This window comes from Panicum hallii, chromosome 2, assembly GCF_002211085.1.
Source record: "Panicum hallii strain FIL2 chromosome 2, PHallii_v3.1, whole genome shotgun sequence".
NCBI classification, from domain to species: domain Eukaryota; kingdom Viridiplantae; phylum Streptophyta; class Magnoliopsida; order Poales; family Poaceae; genus Panicum; species Panicum hallii.
The window spans coordinates 46,291,428-46,302,076 of record NC_038043.1 but is presented as its reverse complement, the minus strand read 5'-3'; the positions used below and the strand labels follow the sequence as shown (position 1 = coordinate 46,302,076).

The following is a 10,649-nucleotide window of genomic DNA, read 5'->3' as shown; positions in this document are numbered from 1 at the left end:
GTAGGATTAAGATGTCCATGGCCGTGTAGGCGCAGTCGGAGCATAATAGTCATGATTTTATATTTCTCATGAGTATAATGGCTAAATTGAAAACACATTAGCAAATACAATGGACCATTATTCATAGAGATGGTGATATGCATCTTACTCTACGAACTAGTACGTCTAGAAACTGTGCTATCGTTATCCTCTCTCTTAAAGGGAAAACAACGCTGGCTCGCGAGACGAACGGCAGCTCAGGGCTGGACAGGGACGCGTCGCGGCCGCCGGTGACATCGACGGCCGGCGAGGCCCTGGTTTGGGCTAGGCACGTAGGCTCTCCGCGCTCGTAATCCGACGCAGCCCCACCTAATAAACCCCCGTTATCTCCCGTCGCTGGCTCGCATTTTCTATGTGAGAGATCAACTTGCCAGCACGCATCGATCGTTCTCTGTCCGGGTGAATCGTATTGTCAGGTCCAAATCCCGTGTGGTCGCCGTCTGTCTCCGCTTGGCCTTAATCCATGCGAAGCGCCTGCTTGAACCTCCGGATCCAGTGCAAGATGATGCACTGTTTGGTTCGATGGCCGAATGGCCGGCCGGCGTCCGGTCGGACGGCCCCTCGCCGCCGACGGCGACGACTTGGTTACGATTCGGGCGGTACGTTCTGGGTGTACAATTTGAGCAAGTTCACCACCTAACCAATTCCATATCCGTCTCAGAAGTCAGAACAGCAATGTCAAATCCAAGAACACTGCCCTTTCCATTCCAATTCTGCCGCATCCACCCCGCACTGCGTCGTCGACGCCCGTCGGTGGCGCGGCGCCCGCCACATGCCGGTTGCCGGCGGGCTGCTCCCCAGAGTCACGCGCAGCGCAGGCGCTACCGCGGCACCGCGGTAGCTGCCCGATCTCCCAGAGCCTCGCCCACCAATCATTCGCCAGCGTCCATCCATTGGCGCACCACCACCGCTGTCCTCTGGCCCGGCGGCCGGCCAGCGCGCGATCGAGCTCGCGACTCCGGGGTACGTCGCGCGTAGCCTTCGCCGGGGGCCGTGGCCGTGGCCGGATCACGAAAACGAACCGAGCTCGCGACGAGTACAGGCACAGCCGTGTGAACAAAATAAATTGTTCCAGAGCGCCAACGTGGACCTCATTGGCGATAAAAAAAAGGGTCCCCGGCGCGTCTACTTCACCCGTCGAGTCGAGATCGCCGGATGGGACCGGTGATTTCCGGGGCTGTCCACTGTGGTGTGGTGTCCCGACCGCTGCTCCACGTACGTCGATATGGTGACGGTAAATGGATAGCAAGGGATCGTCCGGGACAGGGACCTGCAGCTCGTCCCGCCTATAAAATGGCAGCCGCGGCTAGTCCCCTGGAAGTGCAGCAGCAATAATCCGGCTCCAGCAGTAGGCCGGAGCCAGCCGTTCCGGTGCCCGCCAGCTCCTGGGGATCGGGTGCCGTCGGGACCGGAATGGCGAAGCGGCTCCTCGCCGCCGTGCTCCTCGTCGCGGCTCTCGCCTGCGGCGGCGCCCACGCCGAGTTCAGCAGGCACAGCTTCCCCAAGGACTTCGTCTTCGGCACCGGCTCCGCGGCGTACCAGGTGATAGATGGTGCCGCCGACCCTGCAGCACGTTTCCACTCTACCTTCCTTCCTAACTGCCAAGCCTGCAAGTACTCGTGTTCGGTCACGGACTGTTCGCTGAACAAGTTACATGGTGCCTTGCAGTACGAGGGCGCCTACAAGGAAGGAGGCAAAGGGCTCAGCATATGGGACAACTTCACTCACATCCCAGGTCTCGACGGCTCCCTCTCTCTTCCCGGTCTCTGAAAGTACACCGAACCGGCCACTATCTGACATCAGCCTGAAAACACTTGTGAACGATCGATTTGCAGGAAAAATCTTGAACAACGATAACGGCGACGTGGCAGATGACATGTACCACCGATACAAGGTGACTGACACTGACCTACCATTCGGTCGGAGCATTTTCTGAATCAGCTGAACGGAACGGTGCGTCCATCTACCAGGGGAACTGACCAGATTGAAACTGTTTGCAGGAGGATGTGCAACTCCTCAAGGACATGAACATGGACGCCTTCCGCTTCTCCATCGCCTGGACCAGGATCTTTCCAAGTGAGCACTGTTGAATTCTCAACGCATGCCAGCCTGCCTGAACAGTGAACAGCCACCCATTGCCAATAATAACTGCTGTTTATGAACCCAGCATGGTCCCCAGGATACTGAAGCATTGGTCAGGATCTATGACATGAAACATTTTAAACCACTTTTTGAAAAAAATATCTATTTTTAATGAATTCAAAGAAATTGTGGCATTCAAAATATAAAAGTGTTGACAATTAAAAAAAATCAGCAACCATCTCTGACCAGAGCCAGTAATAGTTATGCTCATCTACTATCATTGATCTGTGTCACGTGCCGTCACGTGCTTTCCACAGATGGTTCCCTGAGCGGTGGAGTGAACAAAGAAGGTGTGGCCTTCTACAACAACCTCATCAACGAGGTCCTAGCCAAAGGTATTTCATAGGCTAATCACCCTCTGCATCCATACAAACCCTTGGTCAATGGCAAGCCGATAACATTAACAAAAGAACTTCATTTTCATCGCCAGGGTTGAGGCCATTTGTCACCATCTTCCACTGGGACACGCCCCTGGCCCTGGAGGAGAAGTACGGAGGCTTCCTCAGTGAAAACATCATGTAAGTGCCTGTCATCACTGTAATAATAAGGTTCTTAATTGCCTGGGTGACTGTAACCCTAGCTAACCAAGCAAGCAACCGCGAATCGTGTATGTGCGTGCAGCAAGGACTACGTGGACTTCGCCGACGTGTGCTTCCGCGAGTTCGGCGACCGCGTCAAGGACTGGACGACGTTCAACGAGCCCTGGACGTACGCGCAGCGTGGATACGCCGTCGGCCTGTTCGCGCCGGGGCGGTGCTCGCCGCACGTCTCCAAGTCGTGCTTCCCCGGCGACTCGGCGCGGGAGCCCTACGTCGTGACGCACAACATCCTCCTCGCCCACGCCGAGGCCGTGGCGCTGTACCGCGCCAAGTACCAGGCGGCGCAGCGCGGGCAGATCGGCATCACGGTGGTGACCAACTGGTACGTGCCCAACACCGACTCCGCCGAGGACCGCAGGGCCGTGCAGCGCAGCCTCGACTTCATGTACGGCTGGTTCCTCGACCCCATCGTGCACGGCGCGTACCCGGGCACCATGACCAGCTTCCTCGGCGACCGGCTGCCGGGGTTCACGCCGGAGCAGATCAAGCTGGTCAAGGGCTCCTACGACTTCATCGGCGTCAACTACTACACCGGCTACTACACCTCCGCCGCGCCCGCGCCCAACGGGCTCGAGCAGTCCTACGACACCGACATCCGCGCCAACACCTCCGGGTTCCGCAACGGCGTGCCCATCGGCAAGCCGGAGTTCGTCTCCATCTTCTTCAACTACCCGGCGGGCCTCCGCGAGCTCCTGCTCTACACCGCCCGGCGCTACAACAACCCCGTCATCTACGTCACCGAGAACGGCATCGCCGAGGGGAACAACAGCACCCTCCCGCTCAGGGAGGCGCTCAAGGACGGCCACCGGATCGAGTTCCACTCCAGGCACCTGCAGTTCGTGAACCACGCCATCAAGAACGGGGTCAACGTCAAGGGCTACTTCACCTGGACCTTCATGGACTGCTTCGAGTGGGGGGACGGATACCTCGACCGCTTCGGCCTCATCTTCATCGACCGCCTCAACGGGCTCAAACGCTACCGCAAGCAGTCCAGCTACTGGATCGAGAAGTTCCTGAAGCGGTAGACGAGTTGCAGCCCACTGGTCACGACGAGGTCCGTCCATGTCGATCTCATCCTGTTTCGAGTTTCGACTAGCTGCTGGTGCCACGTCGTTGCTGCTGCCATAGCATCTTCTAGCTCGTTGCCGAGGGGCCGGCCGGGGTGTATTTGTTTGCAGAGAGGGATTGCTGTTTTGTGGGTCTGTAGTCTACTATGGGTTGCTGTTGCTGTCGTCGTGTGTGCTTGCAGAGAGGGAAATAAAGCTCACTTCGGAGCTATCTGTCAGTCGAACGTACGTGTACTGTAGTTCAGTTCCTCTCATCAACCAGAATAAACCAAGTACAGCTGTGAGCAGGCTTTGATCAATTGATTTGCTACTTAATCTCTGTTTGGTGCATGTGGTGACTATTTCAAAGTTCAAAGACGCCTATTTCTACGAGGGTCGTGTCTTTTTCTGTGAAGAAATAATATTGTGTGAGCTGCTGTATCAAACATGGATGCCTTGAAGCCACATAATGTCTCAGCACGTATGAAAATGGAAAAAAAAACTCAAACATAGGTAACAATAGATAAGTGGCGACTCAAGCACAACGTCTACAAGCAAACTGTTATCTTTCAGCATACGGTATTTATTAAATGACGTTAATCATTGTTTTTTCTCGAAAAACCTTCAAAAAGGGCAAGGAGCTCCTGCACTTCACTTAAAGAGGTTTATAAGAAAAACTGGACCCGAAAACCGTACACGCACGGTTAATTAAAGAAAATTGGCAAAAAACCTAAAGCGTGGGCACCCTAGCTAACGACTAACGCAAAACACAACGACAACCAACACTGACAAAGCCCACCCGTTCGTCATCGTTAGTCGAGCTCGTCACCAGAGGAAACGAGCAGCTCCAACTTCGCACGGTGGACAACAACCAAAGCCTCGTGTCGCCCCTTACACACATCAAGCCCTAGCACAAAGGAAACCGTTTGTGATATGGACCAAAAAATAAATCTATGGATCGCAAACAAGAGTGAATCAGCGCCTAGTCACAAGGTACAAAATTATTATAAGCCAATTTCAAGCATTTAACAGCAAGTGAAACATAATACTGATGTTGTTGCTTACACGTACGCACAGTTGCCTTATGAAATCCCTCAACGCCTTTGGAGGATTGCACTAACATATATTAAGATGTACAAAATTATCACAGACACCTCTCAATCTACGAGCACATAATCTATCATTGATAGAAATAAATAGCATTGATAACACACACAAGGTGTCAAACTTAGGGCTTGTGGGTTGGAGGCACAGCCACCTTCAGTAACCATATAATCTATTGCTCAGTTCTAAGTGGTCACAGTTTATAGTTAACCATGTAAAGGGAGAAATGTGTTGTATTATTCAGGACAAAAAAAATGCTTTCTCAAACCTTTTTCAATGTAATCTCAGGTGTCTACTTCGAACAACTCAGCACAAATCCAAATAGTCACAATGTTCTTTTGGAAAAAAATTAATAAGGCGCAACTGGATCAGTTCCTATCCACAGTTTCATCCTAGGAGGCGATTGCCGTGGCATTAATTCTCAAGTTGTTCGGCGAAGCCTCGGACCACCGAACCACCCTAAACAAGTGTTCCATCATAACACCCATATTCCATGAGACGACCAGCGACAGCTAGGAGTGGTAAAAGGTCTCAAATTTTAGCCTAGATAATCTAAGAGGGTTCTAATCTTATATAATTTTGAGCTAAAATATTAAGGGCCAAATTGGATTGTGAAGAGAGCATTAGAAGTTTAGAACTATGATCCGTTACCACCCCTATCAACATATGGTGTTTTTTTATATTTAGTAGCAGAGAGCATCCTCATTTGAATTGCATTGATAGTTGATAAGTGTGGCATATCCTCAAGTCAACGGTCTTGTTTTTAAGAAGACTAAGCATGCAAAAGCCTACCATAGCTGGTTAATTGAAGACAACCCGGCTAAACTAGAGGTGGGATTTAAGGCCGTGTCATGCCGGCCCGGCCCGGCCCTCTCGTGACTTATGCCGTGTCGAGCCTAGATTTCTAGGCACGTTCAGCATATTATGCTTGGCACGACAATTGTTTTACCAGTCCGAACACAGTCCACGGCACGATGACACATCTTGGTTCCATGCTGGTCCAAGCATGATCCTCTGTCTACTTGAAGTTAACTTATATACTCGTCGCTACAAGAAGAGATGGTTATGACTAACCTATTACGTGTATACGTTGCTACTACTACCAACAATGAGAAAAATTGTTCAAACCAAAAATAAGTAACCTTTAGAAAAAAAGAGAAGAAACAAAATTGAGGAAAAATATGTTTTATTAATTTGATTTTACATTAGTACAATGCATATGGAAGACATCATATCTCAACTAGGAAACACATAAACTATGCATGGTAGGAAAATTACGTGTGACTGTTGTTAATTAGGAAGCAACATTAACTACGCGCGGGCCAATGGGTCATTTTTTTCCCGTGCCGGCCAAGTACAGCCTAAAATGCGGACCATGCCATACAACCTATCACGTTGAAATCCTAGATATAGCATAGCCTAAAATTTTACATGCCGTGTCGTGCTTTGCGTCGTACCAAAATATCGTGTCGTAGCTCGCCCAAAAATAACACGGCTCAAATCCTAGCTCTAAGCTAAACCATGACCACAGAGACAACTACTTAGCCAAAGTAGGATTTAACGACATCTATCCCTTGCACAAGAACCAAATTGTGGCCGCATGACCCTTCTACTATTCGTACGCTCTCATCAGCTAGTTTTCACTCACATGCGGCATTTTCCATTATTATTATTTATTAATGGTCTGGCCGCAAGTGGGCCTGAATTCAACTCTCTGATCCGCATTATCAAATCCACCATCATTGTCCCTTCCGGTTAAGTTCTCAACTCTGAACTCCGATCGATGTGCACATCTGAACCTCCCGCACCCGCAATATCCGAGTCAACCCGCCATCAAATCAAGTACGTACGCAAATCTGCGCGCGTACACGAAACGCATCGCCGTGTCAGCGTCACGGCGTGTACCTCACGCAGCTAAACAAATCTATCCCATCTGCCAATTTGGACATCCCGTACACGCGCGCGCGCGCACCTCGCGTAGTGAGAAGATAAAATAGGCGATTTCATCCTTTAAATTTCTTTCCCTTAAATTTCTTCAAAAGCTCAAATTCATTTCTCAACTATTAGAAAGACTAATTTAGTTCTCAAACATTTCATTTGAGCCCAATTTCAACTCTGGCATGATATGGCATGCTAAGTCATCCCAAAATGCGTGTAAAGTTCTCGGTACCTTACCAGTGCAACATATGTATCAATTTAAGTGCTATATTAACCTATAATTCATTAATATATCAAAAATTAAGTTATTGTTGATCTTATGTCTATGAATAAAAGGTTTGCACTTTTGTTTAATTGTGCATTCTAATTAACTATTGTGCCATATTTATTTTTTTAGAGACATTGAACATGAGGAAAAATCAAAAGTTCAAGAGTTTATTTATATCTATTGATTCATCTTTAGGTTGCATGTTGACTAGGCATGCCAACATGGCATGTCACATAGGATTAGGGATGAAATTGAGCCCAAATAGAAAGTTTAAGATTAGATTGGCCAATTTCATAGTTGAGGGATGAATTTGAACCTGAGATAAAAGTTTAGGGATCATGTCGGCTATTTTGCCTGGCGAGAATGTGAGCTCATCGGATCAAGAACTCGAGACCGACGACCTGTCTCGCTCGCAACGTGCAGCGCATGAATCCTCTCAACCTCTCAATTTTGAAGTCATGTTCCCTCTATCTAGAAAAAAATTGTAGCCGTGGTACTTGCAGGAGATGTGTAAAGAAATCGTTTGGGATAGCAGGGAGATGGGCCTTGCTGCCGTTCCCTCTACAAATAGCGCTCGGAACTGACAGTGCTGGCACCACCAATTCATCACCAACAAGGCAACAATTCCGGCTCCGGTTCTTCGGAAATGGCGAGGCGGGCCCTCTCCGCGCTGCTTCTCGCAGCTCTGGCGTGCGACGTCGCGTACGCCAAGTTCGGCAGGCACAGCTTCCCCGAGGGCTTCGTCTTCGGCACCGGCTCCGCGTCGTACCAGGTGATGATCGATGCTCATCTCTGCTGCACTGCACATTATTACTGACCCTGTGTGCAAGCATCTGAGCAAGTTTTGGTGCCTTGCATTTTTGGTTTGCAGTACGAGGGCGCCTACAAGGAAGGAGGCAAAGGTCCCAGCGTGTGGGACACTTTCAGTCACATACCAGGTCTATACGAATTTATTACATGCGTTCTCAGTTCTCTCTTGTAGTCCCTATGTCTGAATATGAGCTACTACAAGTGATAGACTGGTACTGAGTAACTGACATGCCGAAAATCTGCGAACGGCTGCAGGTAAAATCAAGAACAATGATACCGGCGATGTAGCTGATGAATTTTACCATCGATACAAGGTGATTGCTTGGATTACTTCTTATTATTAGCTCCGATCGCATCGATCAATTTCACATTGCTGAGTCGAGCTATGTATATTTAGTAGTATATGTGCTGATGATTGGTAAATGGAATCTGACCAATTTGCAGGAGGACGTGAAGCTCCTCAAGGACATGAACATGGACGCCTTCCGGTTCTCCATTGCCTGGACCAGGATCCTGCCAAGTGAGTACATACTGAATGAGTGTGCTACTAATAATGACGAGCCTTGAACACATAAAGCTCCATCTGGCCATTCAGATCACTGAGTTTCTTCGCTTTGAGTTGTTTGTCACCACATCCTTTTGCTTTGCTGCTGCAGCTGGCTCCCTGAGCGGAGGAATCAACAAGGAAGGGGTGGCCTTCTACAACAACCTCATCAACGAGGTCATAGCAAATGGTAGTCCTTGATCAATTAACTAACTCTCCTTGCCATCCATGCAGCTTAGTATTATATGTGTATATATAAATATCCATCGTCAACGATGACACCGACATAATAAAAAAAAAACTAATCTCGTGATAGGGCTGAAGCCATTCGTCACCATCTTCCACTGGGACACGCCCCAGGCCCTCGAGAGCAAGTACCATGGCTTCCTCAGCGAGAACATCATGTATGTGTCTGCTACGTGTCACCGGGCAGTTGCTTCTTGTCAGAAAAAAAAGGAAGAAACCTTTGCTCATTACTGCTACGTTCACTGTGCAGCCAGGACTACGTGGACTTCGCGGAGGTGTGCTTCCGCGAGTTCGGCGACCGCGTCAAGTTCTGGACCACGTTCAACGAGCCCTGGACGTACGCGTCGCAGGGCTACGGCACGGGCGCGCACGCCCCCGGCCGGTGCTCGCCGTTCATCTCCAAGTCCTGCGCCCCCGGCGACTCCGGCCGCGAGCCCTACGTCGTGACGCACAACATCCTCCTCGCCCACGCCAGGGCCGTGGCGCTGTACCGCGCCAGGTACCAGGCGGCGCAGCGCGGGCAGATCGGCATCACGGCGGTGTCGCACTGGTTCGTGCCCGCCACCGACACCCTCGCCGACCGGAGGGCCGTGCAGCGCAGCCTGGACTTCATGTACGGCTGGTTCCTGGACCCGATCGTGCGCGGCGAGTACCCAGGCACCATGACCAGCTTCCTCGGCGACCGGCTGCCGAGGTTCACGCCGGAGCAGATGAAGCTGGTCAAGGGCTCCTACGACTTCATCGGCGTCAACTACTACACCACCTACTTCACCTCGGCGAGGCCCGCGCCCAACGGGCTCGCGCAGTCCTACGACGGCGACATCCGCGCCAACACCTCCGGGTTCCGCGACGGCGTGCCCGTCGGCGAGCCGGAGTTCGTGCCCATCTTCTTCAACTCCCCGGCCGGCCTCCGCGAGCTCCTGCTCTACACCGCCCGGCGCTACAACAACCCCGTCATCTACGTCACCGAGAACGGTACGCGATCGATTGCCCTGCCCTGCTGCCGCCGCGATCGAGCTCGATCCGACCGTTGCAGAACGCGCCATGGAGATATCTAACCTGCTCTACTACTCCGTCGTCGTGTGTCCTGCAGGCATCGCCGAGGAGAACAGCGCACGCATCCCGCTCAGGGAGGCGCTCAGGGACGGGCACCGGATCAAGTTCCACTCCCAGCACCTGCAGTTCGTCAACCACGCCATCAGGAACGGGGTGAACGTCAAGGGCTACTTCACCTGGACCTTCATGGACTGCTTCGAGTGGGGGGACGGGTACCTCGACCGCTTCGGCCTCATCTTCATCGACCGCCTCAACGGCCTCAAGCGCTACCGCAAGCAGTCGAGCTACTGGATCGAGAGCTTCCTCAAGAGGGGGAAGACGCATTACTGATGATCGAGAGCTCCATCGCCGGCTTTAATTAGTTGGTGCTCCAGCGCCCGGGAATGGCTGGGCCTCGAGATCAATATATATCCCGCCGTGTTTAATTTATCCGTAGAAGAGTGATTGAGGGGCCGGGAATTTTAATTTTCAGAGAGTGATTGCTGTCTGCTGCCTGTATTTTACTGTTTCTAGTTGCTGTCGCTGAGAGCCCAGTGAGTGCAAATAAAGCTCATGGTCGAGCTAGTTTATTATCAGTTCAATTGGGTAATGTAATTCGATTCTTCTGAAGCGAAATAAACCAACACGTGCTGTGCACGTTTCAATCAGAAACACATATTTTTCACATCTCCTATATTGCAAGCGCTTGAAATTTTAAAATCTTATAGTTGATCATGTTAACAGTTCTGAGAGTTAGTCACACCTTCAGGGATGGGTCTTTCGATGAACATGTTCGACAAGCGATTTGGCATTCCGTTAAACTGAGGGTGCCATATTTGAACAGAATTTGAGTGGATTCATTCCTCTGTTGGCTTGCG

General features: G+C 50.8%; 2 protein-coding genes across 2 annotated transcripts; both read left to right on the top strand.

Moving 5' to 3' along the window:
* The first annotated feature begins 1,374 nt into the window (after window positions 1-1,374).
* LOC112881864 (beta-glucosidase 30-like) lies at window positions 1,375-4,162 on the top strand. The gene is made up of 7 exons (XM_025946763.1): window positions 1,375-1,581; window positions 1,708-1,774; window positions 1,875-1,933; window positions 2,040-2,115; window positions 2,439-2,516; window positions 2,612-2,699; window positions 2,803-4,162. The coding sequence occupies exons 1-7, from the start codon at window positions 1,453-1,455 to the stop codon at window positions 3,803-3,805; spliced, it is 1,500 nt and encodes a 499-aa protein (XP_025802548.1). The 5' UTR covers window positions 1,375-1,452; the 3' UTR covers window positions 3,806-4,162.
* A 3,483-nt stretch (window positions 4,163-7,645) lies between these two features.
* LOC112881730 (beta-glucosidase 30-like) lies at window positions 7,646-10,456 on the top strand. The gene is made up of 8 exons (XM_025946564.1): window positions 7,646-7,908; window positions 8,008-8,074; window positions 8,202-8,260; window positions 8,391-8,466; window positions 8,603-8,680; window positions 8,807-8,894; window positions 8,987-9,711; window positions 9,830-10,456. Exons 1-8 carry the CDS (start codon window positions 7,783-7,785, stop codon window positions 10,120-10,122), a joined length of 1,512 nt encoding a protein of 503 aa, XP_025802349.1. The 5' UTR covers window positions 7,646-7,782; the 3' UTR covers window positions 10,123-10,456.
* Window positions 10,457-10,649: the final 193 nt, after the last annotated feature.